The 27,638-nt window shown below is 34.7% G+C and overlaps 1 protein-coding gene across 15 annotated transcripts in view; it reads right to left on the minus strand.

Moving 5' to 3' along the window:
* NBEA (neurobeachin) overlaps positions 1–27,638 on the minus strand; it is a 514,437-nt gene that overhangs the window by 251,227 nt on the left and 235,572 nt on the right. For all 15 annotated transcript variants that reach the window (XM_030042222.1, XM_030042221.1, XM_030042209.1 and 12 more), the window contains 2 exons: positions 15,106–15,167; positions 1,968–2,032 (listed from right to left, as the gene is read on the minus strand). In XM_030042222.1, coding sequence (XP_029898082.1) covers positions 1,968–2,032; positions 15,106–15,167 — 127 coding nt within the window. The remainder of the gene's footprint in view (positions 1–1,967; positions 2,033–15,105; positions 15,168–27,638) is intronic.

The following is a 27,638-nucleotide window of genomic DNA, read 5'->3' on the forward strand; positions in this document are numbered from 1 at the left end:
ACCTTTTCCTCCATGCTCAAAAGAAAAAGCTTCCTCAAAACTGTTGATTTATTACCTAGGTCTCTCAAAATCTTATCCAGAAAGTCCTTCAAAATATTCTTAGTCTTCATTTTCCTTTTAATAATTTAAAATTCAATCATTATTGCACAGCGATTATATGCAATTTTACATCCCATTAACCCTGCTTTGTTTTAATTATAAAGATCCTTTGTTAGATTCCTTTAAATGATCCAGTTTATAATTTCAGGTTATCCTAGGGAGCACTTTAATTCAGCTGCACATTCATCAACTGTTTATGTCCTGTTAATTGTTGACAACTGCACAATTGCATTCTCTAGCTATGATTGATGAATTGCATTCACAAGTTTAGCTATTAAGTAGAATAAATATTTATAACAATTTCCAGTTAAAGGATTGTTATCTTTATACCCGAAAGGGTAAATTAAAAACAAATGCGCTGATTGCAAAGAATAGCATTCTAGTAATGCACACACACTTGTTCTAAAACACCTTTCTGACAAAAGTACATGGAGGAACGTGTGTCTAAGGGCAGTTTGATTAGACATTCCTTTGATTGGATTTAAGCAGAAGTTCTTAAATACTACTTTGTTTTGAAAGTTTTTGTTAGAGGGGAGTAGAGGGTCCACTGATATCTTCACACCTGACTGCTAAAAATATGCAGATGTAGGATTTGTTCAGAATGAGCATTTTATCAATAGTGAGCATGCAATAACCTCTGAACTCACCAGCCTGGCTGAGAAAATAAAAAACGTCAAAATGGGATTGTATATTACTATCCAAGAACATAAGCTTACTATAATTATTCAGTCTATTACCATGTAATATTTATTGTATAATGTGCAGTATAAGACCCACTCAGGTGAGCCCTATTATGGTGTAAACTCATATTGCCACTTCGTAGCAAGAAGAATTTCCAAAGAAAGGACTACACTTCCAACTGCTATATTGTGGTGTAAGTTCAGTGTGCGCAGGGAATCTAAGAGAAGTTACACCAACCAAAAATTGGGTAATAAGCTACATGCTCCTGTTTTGCAGATACTCATATTCCTATATTCCTATACTCTGATGTTTTTTAAACTTCATTTTAAATGAATGCATGATTTAACCACTGAAATATCAGCTAGACAAAAAATATCCTATAATAAAGAGAAGATCTGATACTTCAGTGAAAAAAAGAAACCACACATAAAATGGCAACATCTCTTCAACAGGCATATTGCTGTATTTTTTTTTTTTTTTCAGCTGCACATATCAAGACATCTAGATTCAAATGGATTTAACGTACTGGCCAATACGAGTCACACACATTACACAAGTGGCTCCATTTGTCTTTGGCATTCCCCTACCAAAGAGTCCCCCTCTGCTGCCCAGCTTGCTGGCTGGAAGTACTGACAAACATTGCACAGACTAGAAGATACATACGGAATTAAAATTACTTGAGGATTGATAATAAAGTATCTTAACAATTTTCAAAACCAAGGCAGGTCTTATAAACATAATGTCCTGTGTGTTTTACAGGACTTAAATTGAACCAGGAATTCTAGATAAAATAATTCCTCATGAAATGATAGTACAGAGAAGTGCATCTGTACAATGAATGCTGTGCTCCTAAAACAGATGGAGCAGCAGATGGGTTTACAGATTGGGCTCCCTGGACTGTCTGGGTAAAACAACCTGGCTGCTCTGGAAAACGGTGGTTCAATTCTCAAATAAACCCAAACCTATACACAGTTCATGGAGCTCTACTGCCTTCTGTCAATAAACAAAATTTTCAAAATTTACACATTTCTAAATGAAATATTTACTATATAAAGTAGCTATATAATACATCTCTTAATTAAAATGGCTTTTTCACAATCTTTTTGGAACAGATGGTGAGGAAGTATTATCACCCAATGGAATAAATGCAAAATGACTACTTGTTCAAAAGCTTTAAAATTCATTACCTTCCTTCATTGATGAGCTCAATAAATGCAAGTCCTGCATTCTTCTGAATAGAATTTTGCCATTCCTAAGAAGATAAAATATAACATGATCAACACCCAAGGATTTTAAACCACATTTCTGAAGCTGACCCTGATGACTTCCTGAGGAGCTTGAATTTAGGCTGAACTTCTTAATTTAATGTTTTGTTTGTTTGTTTGTTTGTTTTTCCCCAAAGAAGAATGACCTGATCATTTAATAACTGTAATTCATTCTGATTTTCAAATAAGTTTTAGGTGGTCGTTTTCTGTTTCACCCTTAAGCAAGCTTTAGTTTCCTTGTCTAAAGAATATAAAAACACATCGTGTTTCTCCAATTCATACAGTTGCCCAATTAACATATTAAGTGCAACAAAGTATGGCAGCAGTAGTTCCTTCACCTTGCTTCACTGTTACACCTTGTACATTTTATCATATAGGGCAGGCAATAATCTATATACCATCCACCCCTCCTTGAGTTCAATCTTTTTTTCTTCCACATTATAAATGAAAACAAAACCAGTCGCTAATAACAAATTGAGTTTTTAAAATTCTTTTACTATTAACATGAATTTCCAAGATAAACTTTCAAAACTGATTTAAACCACCTAACAGATATTAAAAGATAACAAATTTTACTTCATGTACCACTAAGTTAAAGAGAAAATTCTCAATGCATCACAAACAGCTTTTTGCCATACAACCCACTGGCTCTATCACACCAACAGACTTCTGATAATTGAGATGCAAAAAGGTTGAGCTACCTCTCTAGCAAGTAAAGATTACTTTCTTTTGCGATAATTCCTTAAAACTTTTCTTTAAGAGTAATAAACATTTCCTTTTCATCATACAGAAAAAAAACCACAACAAAATACAATAGCTGGATTACATTTCAGAGAGAAATTATGTAGTCTGAGACCACGTTATAAACAAAAATGGGTAGACACAGTTACAGAACTATTCTGCCTTACATTTCATTTTTTTCCAGGACTAGAAAATCTGGCAGAAATTCCCAATGCTTGTTTCCTGACATGGGCAAAAAAAGATAGCTTTGCACAGATAAGGAAAATTTTCTCAAAGAATAGTTGTGAAAACTAGTCACTAATCAGCAAGGTGCTTCTTACTGATCCTATGAAAATTCACAGATTTCATCAAGTCATGCATCTTAAAAAAACCCCAAGAACAATAATCTTGTATTCATGATTGGTTTTATAAGAGGCAAGCTACCAAAATACCCAAATAATGAACATACTCTTAACCCATTACTGAGCAGGTAAATCCTGACTAGGGAAGATGGAGTACCAGCACTCAAGTCTCTAGCTTGTGGGCTAGAAAACCATTGTAACAGGTCCTTTCTTAAGTGCTGTTGATTTTTCTCTTTTCCAAATCCAGTAAGCGAAGCAAGCCTAATGATCTAGTTTTTGGATACAACTAAATCACCCCTGTATAGTACAAAGTCACTCTGAGAAACTAAGAAGGAAAGGATTCAATTGCCTAAACATAGGCACCTAGTGCCATTTAAAGAAACAACAGCCTGGATTACAGATACTATTTGAGGTGTAGCGGGTTTTTTTGGTTTTTTTTAATCAGAGCCTTTTACTGTACACTATAAAAACCCCTATTAGCATTTTCTTTTGAGATGATTTTCTGCACCACAGCTGCTATAACTTTGCAGTCAGGAAAGCAGAACTAGTGTGACTACAATTCAGGAAAGAAGCTGAAAAGAGAGAAGAAAAAAAAAGAAAAGGCATCCTAAGACAGCTAGAAGAAAGCATGCTAATTATATTTTTAAAGAGAGACAGGGGGTCTACCTGTGTCTGCAAAAGACCAAGAGATTCTTGCAAGTCTTTTGTCAGATCTTCCTGCTCAGTGCAAATGTCGCAGATACTGCAGGACATCCAAAACGACTAACTGAATCTCACTTTTAGGTGAGATATCTTAAGGTGCCTAAAGAGCCATTAGATACCAAATTTGGAAGCAAACAAATCTCTTCTTATGTCTCCATAGGTGGACAATCTCATCAATTTATCCAAACTAATTATTCACAATAAAAATGTGTGAAACCCGCCCAGCTATCTACCAAAAACTAGTGGAAAACATAGTGATGCAGAAACAGAAAGAAACCAAGATTCATGGTTCATGCATTGCTTCACTACAAACTCGCTACTACAAACTTCACTATAAACTCCCAACCCTCCATTAATCCACAAATAAGGGAGTAATTATTACTACTACAATTTCCTCTCAGTTTTAGGCATAATTTAATATAACAAATTCATGATCCTGAGAGGTGAACTGTACTTGTGAAGAGGCACCTGGTTTTCTTTTTTCCAGTTTCTTTTTAGAAGACCCAAACAATAAACTGAAATACTTAGAAATGCCAGCATTACAGTTGCAATTCAGATGACTGCATGCACTTTAAGAACTGGATTAAGATGTGGAGTTATATGCTCAAAGAATGTACAGCAATTTTGTTTATATTATCTTAGATTCCACAGAAAATCTTTCACATCCTCAAGATGGAAGAAGCAAAAAGATTAACACCAAATGTGACGGACACAGTGACAGTGGTTGGAAAATTTACGCTATAGGCAAGTAGAATCACAGCATAGACATTTGGTTATTAGCAGCTAAGTGTTTGAATGAGTGCACTACACCTCAGGTGGTTTTGGTGTAGTTCATATCCTGAATCTTCTGGGCAATAAAACAAGAGCTTTAACTTTATTCATGTTGAAACAAATAAAAAAAATTGTCTTCTTACACAATAACTAAACATTGTAACTTTAGACATTCAGTTCAATTACTGTCCAGTATGGCTACGTCCTAAGTATTTTATATTATGCAAACTTCTATTGAAGACATAAAAAATGTACTGAATTATTACAATATTGGCAATTGCCACCCCCCTGCCCTCACCTAACTTGTCCTCCTCTATTCTATTGTTGCTTGAAAAGCATCACTGCATTCAGAAAGCATCAGTACACGTTCCCTGACAGAAGGTTCAGACTGAATCTTGTTATGAAACTATCCATGCAGAGGAAGACAGGAGATGAATAAAACTAGGATAAGAGCAAAAGGCTAAAAATTCTAAATAATGAACCATAACACAGTACCGTACAGTTGTTTTTTTTCTTTCAAATCAGGACGTACATTTTCTTATTCTGTGATATTCTTACAACTTTTACTTCTAAGTGTATTTTCCTAGTCCTGTTTCTTCAAAATTCTCCAATCCCTGGTACACTAAAAAAGCCACCACCACCACTACCAACAAAAAAACCCTAAAGAGGCCAGACAGTATTAATAAATTTAGGAACATGTTAAACTGATACCAGAAAATCTGCACATGTAAAAAAATAATAGCGAAGGAGCAAAAAAGGAACAACTAGGCTTGGCATGTTAAGAACTTTTTTTTAGTTTACATTATACTTCTTTCCAAATCAACTTTTGCTTACAATCATTTTTTAATTTTTATTCATGATGATTAGAAAATGTCTTTTAAAAAAATCTTGTGAAAATATTAAAAATTAAATAATAAATCTGACATAAGATCTTTATAAAAAAAAGAATAATGATTCTCAGAGTTTTCATAATTTACATGAGAGCTCTTACCCTTTCCACTTTCTGCAAGGAAGTCTAAAATTGTGTCACAAATTACAAGTTTCTCAACAAACTGCAGTTACTGAATGAACATATACCTGGTGTAGTAATCACCCCACAATTCTCCCTCCACTACAGGTGCCACTGTCTTGATCAGTTGTATCTTCTACAGAATTCTCTCTTCTCCGTGTCTTAAACTAATCTGAGTATATTTTTCCTTTTGTCATATTGAAGAGTTATTGAATTTTCTAGTCTAAGATATTAACAACTCAGTTGATACCTCAATTCTTCAATCAAAACACTTTTATCAGGAGAAGGAAGAGGAAATTTTATAAAAATGTGTTTGCAATTCATAACAGGCATGTAATTTAGCTTGGGTTTGAACTCCATGTTGTGAAGTTACCTTCTAAAATCACCAATAACTTGCTTTACTTCAGTTAAGAGGAAGGATTCAACGGAAACATTACAAGATTGAAGGAAATGTTTCTTTATGGTAGAAAACCATAAAGTCCATTAAAAATAGGTAAAAACAGAAAAGCCGATTGATATCAAGATACAGCCTCAGAAATTTTTGAGCAGATTACTCACAATTTTTTGAGAAGATTATACAGTTTTTATGATTATAGGACTGTCCACACCATTCCCAGAGGAATTTATCTAAAGATTGGAGTCTTAAAACCTTCCATTATTGTTTGGAATGAGAATCAGATCTAAGAATTCCAATTTCACTGCCTTTATCCATCTCTCATGCTCACATGTGTACTGCTGATAGATGATAAATAAAATATATTTTGGTCTCCTCTTTGAAGTAAATTTGGGATCAGTTTTATGATAGGTCATCCATTTTAAAAATGACTATTTCCCACAATAAGGAAGTTGCAGAATGACTGACGACATCCTCCTGGAAGGCAAATCTGCAAGTATTCGAATACACCGGGCTTATGGCCAAATCACAGTAAGGAAAAGAATGTGAAACTTTCACAACACTATTTACATGAATATGACTTTAACAATGCAGCAAAGGTAATAGGAAGTTTTAGATTTCACTTTCACAAGACTAAAGCCTCAGTTTTCCTGTATTTTCTTGACTTGGAGTAATATGTTAATTTTTCGCTCTCTTGGAAACACACAGACACATTGCCCTTCTGATCACCTGTGGTAATTGCCCAATTTATCTTGGAAATGAAATCAAACGTTCCCAGAGGAACATTTCATTGGTATCTTAGAAGAGGAAAAAAAAAATCCACAATTGCAAAAACATTTACATTATCCAAACAACACTGGGGAAATGGCCAAATTTATTTAGATGATACAATATTAACATTCATCACCTTGTAGAAATTTTGCATATCTTCTAATACAGACAGAAGATATATGTTAGAAGATACTCACATCTCCACAACTTCTAAAGCTTACTTCCTGACTGGAAAAATAGTTCTTCATTTAAGAGACACTAAAATTATTATTAATAACATGTGTTGCTACGTATGGCTATTAATCCTAAAAGCCAGTCCGCTTATTACTCAATTTCTGATGTTAGAGGTGGATAACTAATTTGAAGTCTTCGAAAATGCACCATTAAAGAGAAGACTTTTTGATATACAGAAAACTACTCCTCACGTTGTCTCCATTATATATGTAGTGAAACCCCTCAAAACTATGGTATATTTATTAATAATGATGGTATCCGATAATGAGCTTTTGCACCTTTTCTCAGCCCTTTAAGAAATACCAGCTGACTCTTTGTGACTTTCTAGGTGTCTTCCTCTGATCGAAGATCCTTCTCAATTGTAGGCAACTTAATAGAGAAGTCAGGGGAAGATACCTTGTCATATTAGGATATGGGGAAAGTAATTCTTCCAGTTTTCTGATCCTGCCTGTTTTGCCACGAATCTAGAAGAGGTTCAGAGCAGCATCTCGCTGATGTGTAATAAATGTATTCTTTGACACTTTTGGACAAAAATACTCTGATAAGGACAGGCAAGAGAAAGGACCAGAACTTCCATGATGACTGGCAAGAAAGATATTGAAGAAGAGTTCCTGCTTATTACTAAAGGCAAACCACAGAAGTAGTTGTCTGAGTGTACGGGGATCTGGAAGGACATCTCGCAGAATAATCAAGAAAGTAGAATTGCCCAACAAGTAGGAAAGAATACACTGATGGTTTACATTTGAAAGCTAGATTATCAGAAGCAGATGGCCAAGAGATGCAGACTGAGATTGGGCTGGAAGACATTCCATACATGGACAAGGAATTAACGCAAGAAAATTCTCTGACACCCCTTTAGCATAAAAAAAAGATAATGCAAAATGACCATCTTTTGGAAAACGTCCAGAATTCTATAAAGCAAGTGAGCAACACTGGTGAAACAACAAACAAACTAAACATTCCCCTCTCCCAAACCACTTAACTTCTAGAGCAAAAAAATATAAAGGAAAAAGTTTTTTACTTCCCCTGTAGCTTGTACTGGAGTTCATTTCTGGTTTTGGAAATTACACTAAGTGTGTATAACAACCTATGTGGGTCTAGGCCATGTTCTGGATTGTGAAGAGCCCCAAATCAACATCAGAACATAAGTACATATTTAAGCTGTACCATATTTGATAATGGATATGGACACAGTAGAAATGTTGTTTCTCTCTTGCTGGACCTTTATATAGCCCAAATAGGATGACAATATTAGAGAAAGTACTCGCTTCACCTACAAAGACTTTATTTATTGAACTTAAATTTGAGCCTGTGGTGAAAAGTGAAGTTACAAAGCCTCAATTTGGAGCTACATGACTGACATTTTCATATACCTTTCCTGTGCTTTGTTCAGTGTATGACAATCTCTGCGATTTTGGGGCTTTTTAACTTATTTCTCTCACATCAAATGCCAAAATTCCTTTCTTTTTTCTTGACTGCCACAGAGGCAGCCTTTCTTTCCTACAGCCCCAGCCATCCTACTTGCCACCTGCTATGAGCTATTGCTTTCATGGCTACTCTAGAAGTATTATCAGTTAAAAATTACTGTTTTATCCAGAGTGACTTTTTATTTTGACGTGACTGTTTCCACCACTGCATGTATTGGTGAAAAGGAGTGAGCAGGAATATGGAGCTAGGCATGGAGAAGATACGATACCTCTGCCAGTGTGATTTGGGCCAGAGGGAAGCCTAAGGCAATCACTGAAACTGCAGCCTAAGAGCATGATTCCATTAGATGCAGAGATCTGAATGTACAGCTTGCTGCCATCAAAACACGAGTGGCGTTTTCTCCCTTCTGCTCTGTGATCCCGGATTTGCAATCCGGAATCCTTCTCTTTAAGTAGCTCAGGTGGCTTTTGAATTAGGGTCTCAGCCAGCTTAACCTGCTAACCAGGAAACAAACATCTGAACCGTTTTCAGATGTGTTTGTGAGTTAATCTTATATCAGCACCGGTACAAAAGTGGGGTTAGCAGAGAAGAAGCTGCAGGACAGAAGCCGTGTAACAGATCCAGAACTTTGTTAGGATAAATGTTTTCAAGATATGCTGGAAAAACGGATTATTGAAACAATGAGTTTCTGTCTGTTTGCATGTGTGTTTCTATGTGTCCTTCCCTTCTACATCAAACCTTAATTCAGACTTTTGCAGTGATACAATATGCGTCATTGTTTCCTTCTAGATGCACTGGTACATATACAGAGACAGTGGATAATCCAACAGGACAAATGGGAAAGCACAGGCAAAGGTAAAATATCTAACTTGTTTCATTATTAGGAAAAAGAAAGATTAAAAAATTACAACTCCATAGGAATTTGCATAACCAACCTTAATTTCACCATTTAAGTTACATCAAACTTAATTTTCTAAGTAGATTAAGTCCAGGTTCATTGTCCTTTAGATTTAAGAGAAGCAGTCATTATTTAACTTGTCTTCAGCCTTCCTACCGTAGTTGGTGTCAAAAAGACAAATAGCAAACCCTTCTGTTAGTGTGCTACTATCGCAGTTACTCTGAAGAAGCTATCACTGATCAAACAAAAATTAAGGAGTATGAGAACTCTAGGAATACTTTTGGAGGGAATAAATAAGGACCAACAAGCATAATTAAAGTTGAATCTAATACTGGCAACAAAAGTAAACAGATAAAAAAATATTGCAAATAAATCAATAATGAAAATTAAAAGGTTTCTAATAATGTATAAAATTAAAATGTAAACTAGATATACAAACAGTGTAGTACAGAAATAAAGCTAACTGTCTTAAGATGGAGCCTGGTAAGATACCTGTGAGGATGGTGCTTGATGCGAAGGCACCGTACAGCAGAGCAGGGGAATTCCTACTTAAAAATTTCCAGAAAGCCTTGAATAGAATATGTTTAGTATCAAGAAGGATGGATTGTGTTTCTATTATATGAAACCCATATTTCAGGGTTTCTTCTGGTCAGCTGTAGGAACCAGAAAAGGATTTCTTTTTCGGCTTGGTTTCTGTGTTGGGCAGCTGCCAGTTCCAGAATGCACATTTAGATGTGCTAGTGCATACTGAAATCTCTTCAGTGCCTGGTTGATGGGTCTTCCTATATTCTCAGAGCTAAACCTATCACCAAATTTTCTCAGTGAGAATTTCCTTCGAATTTGCACAGGCAAGGCATATCTTTTGGGGTTTTCTTGTTTGTTTGTTTGTTTTTCCACCTCTCCTTGGAGTGGGATTAATTTCCTGATAATGTTTCAAATTTTTTCTTGCCACTTAGGACAACAGGCAATGCACTCCTTCGCCTTCCCCCCACCCATTTTGCCACCTTATAGTTTTCATTGCTATAGCATAGGGCAATAGTATATATGTATGGTATACAACCACCGTGTTTTACATGTGTCAAACTGCTGGAAAGTGTTTTACGGGCTGTGCTGCATGGGAGCAGATCCTTCACAGATCTTTTTTGATTAAGTATGTACTGAATGGCTGCCTGTGATATGGAGAGACAGACTGGATTCAGCCCAAGCAGCTTTTAAGTTTCCAGGTTAATAGATAAGACAATGTGGACGGACACAACTCATTTATGAGGCTCACACTGTTAACCAATGTTTGAAAGGCTTAGCTGAAGCTCAGTTTACCCGTTAACTACATACTGGAGTTTATCAAGTTATGGATACACTCTTGGCATAGTTTGCTTTATTTAAGGCAATTTAAGTTCTATATTTTTCATAAAAGTAAACAATTTACAGAATGTATTTACAGCTTAATTATAAGAGGGACTATGTGTTATCATTTATTTGAGAATCTCCTAACTGGTTTCAATTGCCAGTTTTAAGTAAAGCTTTTCTTGGTTATGTGTATCCTTTTCCTTACTCCTGATACAGTTTTTCTTATAAAGGCCTATGTAGAAGGGATAGCATCTAAAAGAAATCTTTTTCCTCAACGTAGTGATTCAGAAGCAGATTATTTTTATTCTAGTTTTGATATTTCCTTTGGAGGCTCCTGAATTACAGTCTTGATCAAACTTCCAACATGGGGGGAGGGGAAATCAATAGAATGAATGATGTATTGAAAACTACAAAATCCTGAAATTTCTCACATATTCTCCATATATTCTACAATCACAAATGACACAACATTTTTTTTCTAAAGTAATCATTTATCCATTGTAATAGCTATATTTTTAAACAGGTCAAGTAGCAAGATGTCTTAAATACTACGGCAGTATTTTCTGATTAAGAAAATAAATTTCCCCTGTTCATAGATAAGATACAGAAAAATACAAGTGGCATGAGATAAAACTCCTTTGGGATAACATCATTCAGTTTCTGCAGAAGCTGTATCCCCAAAGAGAAAAATTTGCGAAAGATCTGGAAGTAATTAGAAACCATTGTAGCGTTTTGGCTGGGGGGGGGGGGGGGGGGGGGAAGTAAGAAAAAAGTAATTGAAATCTATGTCTGTTGTAAGAAGGAACTACACTGCAAAAATTAATGTATTTTTTTTTAAAAATCATATAGTTTATTGAAGAAATCTGCCACTCCAACAGCAACACAGCTGTGACATGCTCAACTAGGCTGAGGGAACAAAGACCAGCTAATCAAGCACAGATCTTGTCAAACATAACACATCTTCATCCGTTTTATGTTAAAATAGACTAAATCCAAATGAAAATGCCTTTTTTCATGAAAAGCAAAAATCACTATATGTTTATTATCAATTATCTAGAAAAAGTACATTTCAAGTCCTTGGATCTCTGCTTTTGGCTTATATAAGAAAAAAAAAGAAAGTAAAGCCTTCAAATTAACCTAAATTTTAATCTAGTGAAGTAGGTGATACTAGGAAAAAATAAAATGGGTGCAGGGAAGCAAGTTACAGCATGAGAGAGAGTCTGAAAATACAAAGAGTAGAACTTTTTGTTCTTCCCCAAACCCACAAATGATGCACTATCCCTACAGGAGTTCCTTTAAAACTTAAAATGTATTTTTCACAGAAACTCTAAATTCCTTTGGGGGAAAGGCTTGATTGCATATCCCTCAGAGTCTAAAAGGCTGCCCACATGAACTGAATTATCCATGACATGTACCTTCAGACATTTGTAATGTGATATTTCATGTAAATTTAGACCATACCTTGGACGTGAGCCGCTGGCAATGTTGATTTTATTCAGGAGCTCAGATAAGAAAAAAAAAAAAATCTGACATCCTTGCTAATCTGTAGTCGTTAACATGGAATTTCCAACATAAAGAGCATAAAAGCATCTAATTTGCTGTAGCAAATGAAAGGAAAACAAACTTCGCAATTCCCTTTCCTTTTCAATGTCTAAAGTTACCCTGTTCTGTGCAAACAAAATTGTACTTTTCAAAGGTTTTTAATATCTTCATCTATCTTTTGAGTGACACGTTTCAAACTTCCCCACATAATCTGTAAAATGTCATTCAATTTGAATATGAAGGATTTACCCATGTTAGGAAAAAAAGCCCCAGTTACATTAGGATTACTAAAAACCTGCAGTATTTTATATAGTCTTTCCAGTTCATATTACTCAATTTATCATATGGAAAAGCTCAGGTCACACTATCTCTTTTTTTATAGAGATGAGTTAACCTCATTTGCTGTGGGCAACATCTCCTAAACTCTTAATTCCAAGTTCTGTTATCTATAGGCTGGATTACGATATATGTCTGCCATTCTCTTCTTCTAGCTATTTTATGTATTGGTATTTTTATAGCATTTACCTCGTGTTTTCTTTTGACAAATTGTTTTAAAATGTAAATAGAAAAAAATAACAAATTTTTTCCTGCAGATGAATAGCACTACAGACCTGATTGTTTAGTACACCTAAAGGATTAAATACAATATTCTGTGGCGATGCAATTTACAGAAGCAATACTTGTGGAGTTAGTAAGGTGAGGGGAGGAGAAAGCAATTTGCACCACTACAGCCCCCTCTTGACCAACTCCTGTAGAAACATGTAACATCACCAACAAACATTACAGCATTAGCTCCTGAAGCACTTAGTAATAAATGGACACCAGGACACAAAATCTTCGTTATTTAGAAGATAAGGAAACAACCCTGAAGTATCAGATGGGGTATAAAAACTAAAAGCTTGCAATTTCCCCAGGTAATCGGGTAGATGGAAAATAGCTCTCCCAAGCAAACACTGAAGAAAATTAATAAATGTTCAAAACTTCAAAATGATTAGGCTCTTCACATTATTTCAGGTATAGAATAAATCTTATTTTTAAAATAGTCAAATATTTTAAAATAATAAATAACATGTATAATAGTCATAAAAATAACAAATTGATTTAGCTGCATTTGTTACATAGCTTTACTGGGATGTCTAAAGAAAAAGCATTGCAGAAAGAGCTTAAATTTCTCTCTCTTCCTTTCAATCAATATTTGAGGCAAAGTTTCATCTCTAGGGCCCTTAATGGCAGGAATTCCTGGAGCCAGCAAATGAGTAATGTTAAACCTATGATTAGATGATGAGGCCATCAAAGACACTAGACCCTAATGCTACATTCCACTTCATTCCTGAGAACTGCAGTAAAACCAGAGGCTAGGGAAGAAAGGACTATAAGTTATTCCTTCCCTCAAGAAAATGTTTCAAAAGCTGCTAAAAAAAAAAAGAAAAAAAAAGTTGCATGACATGAACATAGAGCTCAAAAGCCTTAATGGATCTTTTGGAATTTTCCTGGAACCCAGGACTTCACCATTAGGTAACAAATTTTTCAAGTGCCCTGCTGGAGAAGGTTTGAAGTTCAAACCCCACTGAGGATTCCTGCCAGGGATGTATTTTTCTTTTACTTTTCCCTAACCAATATCCACCCTGGCTAAAAGAGGAAGAAAAAAAAGGAAGAGGGAAAAAAAAAAGGAAAACAAGATTTAATGATTTCCTTATGACACAAGCTTGAAGAAACGCAACCTACAGACTGGCAAGCAGCAGGTAAGTTGGAACCCCCTCCCCCCAAATCCGTAGTAAATGTTAATTATTTTCAGACAGATTCCTCAAAAGTCAATCTTCATTTCAATTACCCCTAGAAACTCATTTGTTTTCAGTACATTTTTGGTGCATGTTCTCAATGTGAATGCTCAAGTAAAGCTACAAACAAGTAATTCTCCTCGGTAATAATATAACAAGTTAACCTGGGCATTTTATATACTGACTTGGTTTGAGTTTAACTGGTATTATAAATCTGTGGGGAACTTGGTAAATGAAACGCTGTTAATAAGCCTTTAGAGAAGTGTAAAAACTTGTGAAGTTATTTGGATCTGTTAGGCCATCGTATTTTTCTTATATTTTACAAAATGAACAAAATCCTAAAATGTTTGTTGGTAACTTATTACTGGCAGTTCAAAGTAAAAGGCTATATATGTGAAATTAGCCAGTAACAACACTTCTGTCAAAACAAATAAAACTAAAATTGAGATCTAAACAATCCAAACAGTATGAGGAATTACTTTAGTTTTGAGTATTTTACTTGTGAAAGCAATTCAAAATGTTAATTGATTCAGATTTCTGAGAACCCCATTACTTCTACGCTAAAGAAACAATAATTATTCACAGCATTTTTTAAATAGAAATACTCCACTTCTGTCAGTTCTTGAGGACTGCCTAAACCATGTGCCTCTGCTTTTTATATACTGACAGCTACATAAAATATCCAGTAAGTTATGTCATGTATATCAAAAGTAATAAAGTCACCACAAAGTAAGGTTTTAAAAAAATTACTAATCCAAACACAGATTTCAACATAAAATTATGACAACAGTATCCTATTTATGTATTCTAAATAAGAACTGGCTTGAAAGATAGTTCAATACACAGAAGAATTACATAATGTGCATCCACACACTATTACAAAACAAATGCAAATATATGTTGTATATCCTCTGGATATAGAGAAACTATGGAATGTATAAAAAAAAAAAATCTACAATTTATATGCTACCAGAAGAGATTAATTTGTATTTTCTTATACTGAAATGGAAGAATGAAACAAACAGCAAGATACAATTCTTAGGCTGGCAGTAATCCAGCTCTATGCAAAGAAACTAATACAATTAAAACCAGAGAATGTCTTACCTGTGAACAAAGCAGCATAACAAGTTCAACCACTGAAGTACTCGACTTCATACAAACCAGACCTGCAATAAATGGTCAAAAATGAATTTAAAAGATTGGCGATATTTAATTATAGCTACATGGTTTCAGAAATTCCATAAAACATCTGTAATGTATATTTTTTATCACTCAAATTCACTGAAACAAGTTTCAAGCACAATTATCTGAGAATTTCAGATTCAAACATACTTAAATGTTGAGAAAGCATCAAAGAATTACCTGGAATAATCTGTACCATGTTCAGGATAGAATGTTTTTTAATTAAGTCTTTTTGGCATTTAGCTTAGTTCACTATTTAGCTAAATAAATAACTAACTACCTATCTGTATAATCCAAAGCAATTTAATATACGATAAACATAAGAAAACAACCTTTGAACATTAAATCCTGTAAATTCTTAAGAATAAACTGATCAGATATTAACAGGTAGAGAATAAGGCCTCTGCTTAGAAATTATTTTAATTTTCATCTGGTAATTGATTTTCCTGTAATTGAAACCTTGAGTATTAATGACAAAGGCATTCATGTGAAATCTTATTTTTATTGAAATTATAACTCATAATTTGTAGGCTGTGTTTCTTAAAACAAACCTTGAATTATGCAGCGTAACTGTTATCCATGGTTTTGTACTTAATTTAAATAATCAATACCTAATAACATTGCATTGCCACTATTGTAAATCCTTGTTTGCAGCTTTGGAAATGCAAATTTACTTTCCAAGAGAAGGATATCATATGTAAGTATTTTAAAGATGCATTGTAAAGAGACAAGGAGGAAATTACACTTCTACCGTTAACTTTATATATGGTCACTTCTGTTATCTAAAGTGATATAGACATTGATATGATGGTTTAGGGCATGGAAACACTTTGGTTGTGTTATAAAAAGGATAAATTCACAACTATAAAGCTTACAACTAAGGACTAAATAGGAAGCTGAAAAGCAAACTGATGTGCTTTAAGTAGGTTTCTACAAACAGCGATTAGAGACAAAAGCACTCCTACACAATAGCACGTATATTTATTGCGGGTAGAGGATAAATACCCTTTTGTGCCCATTTTGCTAACAACCCCATCCTTATTGTATAGTAACACAGAACAAGCTGTAAGAAGCCACTAGGATTCCATTCTATCAGATATATGGGCAGACAGTTAACTAATGAAATAAGAGGCAGATGTGCAAAGCTCATTTAGGGAGACAATTGCTGTAATTGATCAGCTATTCTCATGCTCAAGTGCTAGAGGATCAGAAAGATTAATGGGATACTTATCACCTGCAGGCTACCTCCACTGTTTGAAAGCTGACAAGGACGACTGAACTCTACAGTTAAGCCAATGCAGGTAGCACAGGCATATCAAATATTTTATCATAGAATGTTCTCTGGTTTATTATGAATCCACCTCATATTCTGTAAAACTAAAAAAAATATCTTTCCTGTCACACACTCACTTATCTTTCAAAATCAGACCTCAGGTGTATTAAAGCATGATCAAGGCAAAATAATGCTCTTAGAAACATATTCCCATGCTATGGTCTTCTAAATTTGTACATGTCTTTACCTTCTGATTTTACATCAAAAGAACAAATCTATCCAGAATAAGCATCATACACACTTATGAAAAATAGACCAATTAAGTTACATAACAGATGTTTGTGCACCTGCAGTAATTTCTTTGTATCTTCACCAGGTTTCCCAAAAGAAGAGAAAACTCGATGCAAAATGTACACTTTAAAGAGAAACACATAATGAGTATGTCCTGGCTTAATTCATTAAATTAGAAGTTCTGAACTTTCAAAGGCAGTTGGTGATACTTATACCACTGTGTAGTGTCAAACAATACGGAAAAAAGTTTGGAGCATGGACCAAAACAAACATGCCTAAAATGGCACAAAGCTAGGATAAGTACTCATGGTTATCATCCCGGTAACAATGATGTTCTAGTCCTAATGACACAAATGCTCTATACCTAATGAAACAGGACTCTCTGTTTGAAGGAAGTCATAACTACCTTAGCACAAAATTTTCTATTTAGAATAATAAGAATTTTTATATACTATATCTAACTTTTTAATAGCCTGATGATTCTATGGGCTTGAGGAAAGTGGTCGTCTGACCTAAAATTGATGTCTTTTCTCTATTTGTCTGGACATCACTTGGTAATTTTTGGATATCACATCTAATCAACTGCAAGCTTGGATGTAGCATTCTAGCATCGGAAAGGAGACTCGGACTGATTTTGGTGCAATTCAGAAAAAGAAAGAGGAGGATACAGAACTGACATCTGGTTAGTGCATCAGCTCACCCAGTAGTTGTAACCAGCTCTGTAATTGCCTGCTGATGAAACAACCCATTGAAAATAGCTATTAACACCTCTCATAACCAGTAGGATTCAAACCTTCACATTCCAAGAGGCTGGTTTTCGTGTCAAAAAGAAACAAATAACTATCTTAGAGACTGTAGCACGTTTCACATGTGGAAATACAGAGGGAGATCGGAAAGCCTCATAAAAGAAGTCCATGGTGTCAAAGATGGGTGCAAGGAATATCCTTTGCAGAGAGCTCAGTCTACGGCAGAAATGAAGTGTGCAGCACTCTAGTTACAAATAAGCAAAAATAGGAGTAACCATGACGGAAAATAGGGAATCCCATGCATCTTGATGGGTAGGAAGAAAAAAAAAGAAACAGAAATACTTTCCATTCACCTTTAAGTAGTCATACCATGTATTCCTTGAAGTAAAACAGAATACAGAAACGTGAAACATTCACAGCAGGGCCACCATTTCATGTTATAAGCTTCTTGCTTAGCAGCCTCCTACTCCCACTTCAGGGACTCCTTCCACTCAAATCACATGAGGGGAAGTTGTATTCTCCATTTCTTCCTTCCTAGCTGCCAAGGGCTCTATTTTTGTGTCCCTTGTGCTTCTTCCCATTTTTGCTTATTCCTGATTAAGCAGTTAAGATTTGAAATAAATAAAGATTTTTTTTCCCTGTTACACAAAACACAATTAATCTTCAGAGTTTACTGTCAGAGCTGTTGTGGAGTCAATAGTAGTGAATGATAAAAACAGATCAGACCTAATGGAGGACAAATCCATTTCTGGCTATTAGGAGAAACTGTCCAAATGCAATCTCTCGTTTATGAAGATCCCACATAATCAAAAGCTGTAGGAGTAAGTTAAGGAAGAATCACCATCCCTGTTGTGTTTAACTTATCCTACATAGACTAGAAAAAAGATAATTTTAATACTCTTTTGGTTTTTAAATTTGCACGATCCTCTGTCCTAGGAAGTCCAACTTGTGTGAATTGCCTCACTTTTGGATTGGTACAGACACTGAAATAATTTCCTTCAGCAGACAGTATATATTTTAACAGACAAAAATAAAAAAGGAGGAAGAAAATGTTCTGCTCCCATTTTACAGACAGAAAACACAAACTCGTTGAGGTATCTTCATAAAATCAAAAATAGAATTTGTAGCATGAATCAGAATAAAGGTAAATTTCCTAAGTCCCAAATGCACTCACAACTGTATTTATTCTTGCTCTTTACCATCTTGCAGGATTTGACAGAGATTTTTAGAGTGTGCAAAATTTTATTAGTTTTAACATAATGAGAAACAAAAATCATAACAAACTTTGAAAAATAATGGCTTCTCTGATTGAGGAGAGCACACAAATCTATTTTCAGTTCTTTCCCCCCCTCCCCCAACTCCAATGAGAAAAACTATTTGCAATTCAAACTAAAACTGTTGCCTGCATTCTTCAGCTGCAGATAAGTTCTTCCTATACCATCTGTATCAAATGCCATTAAGGAAGCTAATGTAATTACTAAAATACAAGTGGATATTTCCTGCATACAGCAAGGTTAAAAAGGTCACTGTTTAACTGCATGGAGTACGTGCTCTTTATATTTGCTGTTCTTAGTACTTTTCTTCATGGTCTCTTCTCAGTCCATTAAATATAGCCATCAAAATTTAGCAATTTGATGGCAACAATGACCACATATATGGATACAAAAACTGGGAGCATCAAGTGCGTGACCTTAGCTAATCTGGAATAAATGATGTATGCCTGGCAATTATCTTGAAATGCTCTGGTTTACTTGACTTCTTTTTCAGTGTTCTTCTGTTGGCCCAAAGATATGCTAATTATTTCTTTTCACTTGACTTATTAATGTCTAAAAAAAGATTAATTTCAACTAGACTATTGTAGTCATGCCTGTGGCATTAATGACGTCATGGGTTCAAATCATCGAAGTCACCATGCTGAACTAGTCAGTCTGAATTCCTGTTTTGAAGAAATATAACGTAGGCTGATAAAATCAATTTAAAAAAAAAATCCTTATGAAATAAGATCATGGTTTTGAACTTCTTTTTATTATTATTATTATTATTAATACAATGTGTGTATGGGTCTAACTGAATACCACCACAAATTCATCTGGTCTTTATCAAGATTTGCCTGCATTTTCTTTCAATGATTTTACTTTGTGTCAACTTAAACCTTTATTGGAACTGGAATCAATTGTAATATTAGCAAACCCAAAAGTTAAATGTTTTTCTATCTTATGTTCAACTTAGAAAAAAAGATGCAATTAACTATACTTTAGAGCCTGCAGAAATCTTTCACTCAGTTATAGCTTCTACTTATCTGAAAGCCTCAGGTATGGCTAAATAAAAAGCTTGAGAAAGTTTAATACATTTAACCCAGTTCACAGAGAAAACTTGGCCTTCATTACTCCTGTACAGCACGTCATCAAAACTACAGGAGCTTTGTATAGAAAAAAATGCTTATGACAAAATAAAGACATGCTATTATATGCGTTATTTTATTGGCATATGAAAAGTGCATAAAATGTACTTAGAAATGAGAATAAGGTGCTAAAACTAGACCGAAAAAAAAAATAATCAGAAAATACTAGAATTCTCCTTTTTAACTTGTATTTTTGTAAGGTCAGCTACTTTCTATTTCCTACTGATATAGTCTTCCATTTACTTTAAACAAAACTGTATTGTTTCAAATTGTTCACTATAATTACTGGTAGCTCATACCATGGTATCTCTTCCCATAATCCTCACTGACTTCTGTGCCAAGAGACAGAGTAGGAATTTTCCACCGGTAATTACCATTCACAATTGTATCTTCATTTTTGGTAGACTATTCCCTTATACTCTATTCAAGATTTGTTAGGAATGGCACAACGAAGTTTCAAGGACAGTTCCCGCTGGTGACAGAAACTAAAGCATGTTTTGGCTGTGACAGTACTACAAAAAACGTGATGGTGATATTTTGGTTGGAAACGTGAGTTTTCCTTCAAGTTTACTTGTTCTTGCAAAATGCCTTTCTTCTGCCAGCGAAATATTTTGGTGAATGTTTTCTTGAAATATTTTTCTAAACCCAACTTAGAATAAAAGAAATAAACTTAGGATTTCTTTTTTGACCATTAATTAAAATTAATTGGATAGTTTAAATCTATGTCATTCCCTCTCTACCATATGTTGTCATTCAGAGAAAACTAGATTCAAATTGATGTTTTTAATCAATTATCAAGTTGCCAGTGAGTTCACTACAGATATGAAAAGAGATAGTATGGAGGGAAAATATCAAGATAGGTGAAAAGTTCAAAAGTAACTGCTAAATATGTAAAATTATTAACTGAAATGACAGGGTGTTCTTATTCCAAGCAAAGCAATTATTAGGGAAAAAAAAAGCAAGATGTGTTTAAAGAGAATGTAACATTTTGCAAGATTACACTCAAAAGTGGTTTTAGAACCATACATTTGTCACATATTTTGTAGACATTTAAATTACACTAATGGTCTTAATTTATGAAAAGCAAAGGCTGGCAAATATTCAGGAATTGCAGAAAGTCTGCAGATGGAAATCACAGCCATGTTGCAAAATAATTACAACTTCACTTTTACTAGATGAAAGGAAACACTATTCCAAAGAATGTGACTCACTAAAATAAGAAAGTCAGGGTTATGGATTTAACAATTCCCTTCAGCAGCCTTGACTGGCAGAACGCAACATTACCACCAGCTCTAGGGACCATGAAGGATGGCTGTATCGGTACTCCAGACCATCCTGTGTATGGGTAGATCTTCTTTACAGAGCAGAAGAGCGACACAGAAAAACATGATGAATGTGAATTTGACTCAGTGCCTTTGTAACTGATCAAGACAGTTACACCTCTTACAGGACGTTTTCATTATGGTGAAAGACACTGCACAACACATGCAATATTCTTTATATCTGGTACCTGAAAATCTGGGAAAGATATCATCCAGCTTATCAAATGAAATATCTTTAAAATTTTATCAGAAATCTTTAGAACTCACATCTTAAGATAAACACCTTGAATAAACACTGATTGGTCAACATAAAAAATAGATTTTAATCTGTTCAAACCCAACTCAAATGGTTCTGCCCTTTTAGTCAAATTTGTAAAATAAAACAGATCTTAATACTAGGATAATATTCAAAAGAATAAGGATGTTATGGAACAGTTTCTTGAATTATTTTATTAAAGTAAGAAAACCTATACTTCACCACCACCACAGTTACTATAAAGGAATCTAAATGAGGACTATAAAATATCCAGATGGAATCACAGAATGGCAAAACCCCTTGAGAGCATACCCACAGAGAGGGGATTTATTACAAGGTATACATGATTTACTTTTTAAAATTACAGACTTTTCTACTGTGATCCCATGAGCTGTAATGATATTGACAAAACTAATGGTGGTGCCACATTACTCTGAAGAGTCTAGCCTTATACCAACGTATGGAATTTTTGTCAATTTTCCATTAGTGTTAATGGGATGCACAAAATGAGAAGGAGATGACTTAATCTATAAAATAAAATCCCCTACCACTGTTCAGTTTAATATTTATCTCACTGAAGATTTTCAAAACTGATCCAGTTTTTCATTTAGCACCTGTGGTAATTTTGGCCTTGGCCAACAGTCCATTGGGATTTACTCAATACATGCATTTGTGTTTCTCTGTCCTTCTCTTAAAACTGTATCTCTTTGGACAGATCTCTTTTCAAATATCTGTTGTGATGTAGCAAACTAATATGCTTATCTAATTGCTATACCAAGAAAGATCTAAAATTTATATCTATCTACCATGTATCAATTGAAAAATTGTTCTGATTAGCATTAATAACACAAAATAATTCTTTCCATATAAAAGAATACAACACAAATGTTAATTATGAGAAAACAATTCCCTGTCAAATTTAAGTGAAGCAGAATTTTTTTTGAACAATATGATACTTATTATATACTAGAATTTGATTTGGAAACAAAATGTGTTTCCTTCTCTTCTAAAGTCCCCTTCTAGACAATGGGTCAAAACAACGAAACCAGTGATCACACTGCATTGCAGCTGATTGAATTAAAACACCTCTAATCTTGAAAATGTCTATAAAATTGAACTATTGCTTCTCTGCTGAAGTCTACTTCAGTTTCAGGTAGACTTGAGTAACTTATAAACATTTTATTTTGGTGGAACCCTAGAAGAACTAAAAAATAAACTACGCTTAGACATTCTGGAAAATCTAAACCTCTTACTTATCTAGAAAGCATCTCAATGAAAACCATTCCAATTCTTTTCCAAACACCCAACAGTCCACTGTGAAAATTAAAATATGATCCTGAAAGTCTTCTGATTTCCCCCTTTATCCTATGATATTACTCAAATCAGTGGATCAAAGTTGTAGCTAAATTTCTGCCATAGCTGCTGCCCTGGATATTTTATTTCAATGGATGGAGTAAGAGAAAAATTAATGGAAAAAGCCATTTAAAAATTAATTTAAAATGTGAAAGTTAAAAGCTTTTTCAAGTTTTGTCATGTTATTTTTTCTCAAGATGCCATTCCTTTCCTGATCAAGTTGCTATTTTTGTGATTAAATTTGTAGAAAATTTACTAAATGAAAACAACCGATACCAAAGAAGTTGCCACATATTCAATACATCTGGGAAAAAACAACTATTCTGAGATTTTATGTTCTACTGATCCCTCACAATTTTCTTATTTAAATGAAGAAACATCTACCCCTCCTTTCTTTTTTTTGTCAGTCCTTCAGCTCCTCTCAAGTCAGTGTTACAGGAAATAATACATTTTGGAAGAACAGCCTTAATAGTGAATTATTTTCAAAGTAGTATACATGCAGAAATCAGAACATTAATTTCACTCACTAACACAAGCAGTTGTTTATACTTTATACCTTCACTACACCTATGATGCTTTCTCTTCATCTCAAGAACCTTTTCTAATTCTATCTAAAGCTGTCAAAAGTGACATCCTGGACAAGATGGATCATAAGTATGATCCCAAATGACATATCTAGAGTATCATGCTTTCCCTGAAAATGCATTATTCAATGTTATTTTTCCCTTAGGTATGAGGTATTATTTTTCTCCTGAAATTTATCAACTTTTCCTTAGCTTCAGTCCCTAACTTATTCCTATTTGATGCTCTGTTTTCTGTGCTTATTTATTCTTTTTTGCTTCTCTCCTCTTTTTTTCAAACGTAGGAATTGCCTTTTGTTTCCGTCTTTCTACTACTACCTTCTAGTTCTTTGTTACATTCTTTCCTATTACTAGGGGGAATATTATCACCATGGCATGACACAACTGGGATGTGTGTATGGTGAATGACAAAGAAGGAAGGTGAGGAAAGGATAAGCTGCACAGCAGCAAAACCACTTACTCTTTACTGGTCCTCCTTCCTTACATTTCTTCTCTTTGGGAACCTTGGGGCTGTACTGAGAGATCAGTGAGTGAACCAGTGCAGCTACAAATAGGAAGTATAACAAAACCTCACAGAACTCATGCAGCTTCCTAAATTTCAAAGGCCAAGATGACCATTATTTTAACTAGGTGTTATCTTCTGAGTAGCATCACCCACCAGCTAATTTTTATATCTAGCTGAGCAAACTGTTGGTGAACTAGTATTTTGTTTAGATGGTAATGGTTTTCTGAGAATTTGATAACAAGGGAAAAAAAAAAAAAAAAATTATCTCCATTTCCATGCTGAACTTTGCTGACCTTAGCTGGCAGCCATCAGATCTTGCTCCTATCCTGAAGCCCTGCTGACAAATGGTAATCATTCTGAAACAGCGTGTCTCAAAACACAGAACCATACCACAGTCATAGATCTCTTGAAATAACTTGTATTTCTTGTGTTTCAGTTTTCTTTATTTACTTGACAGTAACATTGTTATGGGCTCTCCCTAGACCTGCTTTGACATCACTTTGCCATCTTAATTTGACATATCACAACTGTCTCTGTTGTCTGACAAGTTCTTTCAGCGTGAGGGTTTCCCACTGCAAGAAAATCTCTACAGACAACATCACTATTAGTATAAAAAGATTGGATCATGAAATCCACATACCAACAGACAAAAACAAGACATGATGTAAGACAATATATGTTTAGCAGGTTTGTTTTTTTGGGGGGAGTTAAATTTTAACATAAAGTTACACTGAACACATATTTTCTTAGTCCTTGCAAAAATAATCCCAGGTCTGTAGGGAGTCTGTTAACATCTACATAAATCAAGCTTGATGGTTCATTAATGTTTATACTATAGTTAACATTTTCTTCTATCAAAAAGAAAGGGCTCTATGAAGAGGTATATTTTTAAGATTCAAGTGTAGTAGTTTCTCAAGTTAATTGATTCAAGAGTTTTTGTGGAATATTCTTTGTTTATGCCTTGAAGGCATGGAAACAAGCACACCCCTATCCAATAGGAGGAACTGTAGATCATCAGGACAAGTACGGGACTTTTGTAAACTTGGTCACTGATTAAAAGGTTTCAGTCTGGGTCATAAGACCAGGTGATAAGTAGACACAGAGTTAAGGAATACAGGAGAAACCGTGACCAGCCCTAATGAGATTAGTTTTGTAAGGAACCTGGACATAGAGCTCAGGCTACATGGAAAAGGATTATTAGACTATGCCTCAGGAGAAATACATCTTTCAGGGCAAAATCTGATACAGAGATGTTATTTGCACCCTATAGTTTATCAGTTAGGTGGTTCTCTGGAAAATGCTGCCAGGATAATAAAGTAGATTGATTCAGTTTTTAAGCCTTTAGAGGACAAAGGGTGGGGCAAATACCAGCCTAACTGTTTCAAGTCCAAAATCAGGCAGAGTCCCCTGCTGAGTTCTGAATGATGAATTAAGTGGAATAAGAACCAGAGAACCTCTGCCTGTGGGGAGCTTCAGTCGCAGCAGGAACATCCTGTAGATACTGAATACCTTTTTGGCATACCACCTCGTTTTTCTTAGGACCTGGACAGTAGAGGAGAAAATAATAGGGGGGAAAAAGGTGGCTGTTCTAAAAAAAAAAATTGTACAACTTAGTCCAGTGTTACCATGCAGCACTGCTGTATACCTGATAGGATGAGTCCACCTACAGGCTATGTTACAGTAGCGCCTGTACATGTTAAGAACTTTTGTAAGGATCTTTTAAAAATTATTTCCTTGAAATAACATTAAATAGATCTCCTGCCACTCTTTTTGTAGTAGGAGGCAAACTTTCTAAAAAAAAAAAAAAAAAAAAAAAAAGGAAAGAAAAGAAAATTGTTTTCCATGAAAGCTGAAAGTTAGAACAAGAAGGAAGACAGAGGGATATCAGACCTAGATGGTATTAGGACAAAGAAGTATGAAGTCATCAGGGAGGTATTATTCTAGAGTTTTAAGGCAAAAAGAGCAGTCCTTTCTAGGCCTTACAGCTTGCAGCTGGAATACAGGCTACTAGCTTGAAAAAGAAACTTGTGAGAAAGTGCCCAATACTGCTGAAGGTAAGTGGGACTTGAAGACCACAAACAACTCCTTTCCTTGCTTTTTAAAGACTCCAATATTTTGTGCGTTTCTTTATGTGCTTTAAACGAACAGCAATTGGTATTGTTTGGTTTCTAATAATGTAATTTTTATAGTAGCATTTTCAACAGTAATTTAGTTACTTCAAACATCTAGTGGCTTCTGTATTTTCAAGAATAACTTTCAGAGCTTCTTTTCAGCAAACCTGACTGCTTTACAGCTACCAGCTTTTGTTTTCCCGAGGGCATGTATTTATTTTTTTTTACTGCTGCACTCTCTTAACCCCTTCTGCTGAATATATGTAGTTGATTCTCCACTTTACAATTAGTCTCACATTTTCAGTCCTTTTTCCTCCATTGGCAAAGCAACAGAACCACCCCAATTCCTGCCTAACGGGAACTCCATATGTTTTGGATTGTATAGGTGTCTTGATTATTAATTAATGTAACATAATATAATCAAGGACATATAATCTGAGTGCCAACAACAATTTCTACCCTTAAGTTACGCTGGGACCACACAAGCCAAAGACAAAGGAGAGGGCATGAGCAGTTAACCTCTGTTACATAGTCTAATACATCTTAGTAAGTGTCCAATTCATTAGACAGGGATAGAGTGGCTCATATGTGTAATTAATTATTGGCAGGTTTATTTTCAAAAAGGTGCCAGATGCTATGCATTTCCGAGTTGCTATCTGGATCTCTGATCTATAATGTTTCCTGCCATGTTAAACATCTGTTCAGAACATACTTCTGCACACAGGAACTTCAGTAATTCAGGAGTTAAATCTTCAAAATCAAATGAATGTATATCCTCTTCACTTTCTGGTGTTCGTAATGATATCCCTTTAAAGGCATCATAAAGGAATATTATATGAAAAAAAAATGTTCTGTAACTGGTGTGGGGTCATTATAATTTGAAGATTTCACTGTGGACAAATCACAGACACTTCTGCTGTGGCACCTGCTCTTCAGTTCCTCCTCTGAATGCCAGTATCGGGATCTGTCTTGTCACTAGTAGCACATTCCAAAAAACAATGTGGAAGTTGCAAAGCTTTGAACCTCGACTCTGCTGGAGTACGTGTAAATAAATAGGCAGATTTGAATATCCATTCAACCTTTCATCATTTCATTGTTCCTACACACAGACTTCTGGAAAACTGGTGTTGTCTTCTGTCTCCATGCGTCTCTGACTCATCGACGGTTTTTAGTAGGAAATGGTTTCAGTCTCAAAGTGTTTGCAGAAACATGAGCATACTGTGGAGCCTTTCAGTAAGACACTAAGAGCTAATCATAGATAGAGAATATCTTACAACAAATTTCTTATAAGCCTATAAATAGCAGATTGAAATTAATGAACTTTTTTTTTTTTCCGTTTATGAAGGGATTACAACATGTGCAGGCAGGATTTCAATCATCAGCAGCATTTTAAATTATATCCATTGGAGGATTTCAAGGGTTTTTTTTCATGCCCTGTTTCAAAATTACCTATTGTATTCTTCATGGTAAAAACCAAATCTTGCAAATTACTTGCAGAAATTCATAAAGTAAAAAAGGAAAATACATAAAAAACATCCTCACAGTGCAAATCAACACTTAAAGATTGCAACAATATAAAGTTATTCAATGCATTGTTAGTGATGATGAATGTTTTT

The sequence above is a fragment of the Aquila chrysaetos genome, chromosome 19 (assembly GCF_900496995.4).
Source record: "Aquila chrysaetos chrysaetos chromosome 19, bAquChr1.4, whole genome shotgun sequence".
In the NCBI taxonomy this organism is placed as follows: Eukaryota; Metazoa; Chordata; class Aves; order Accipitriformes; family Accipitridae; genus Aquila; species Aquila chrysaetos.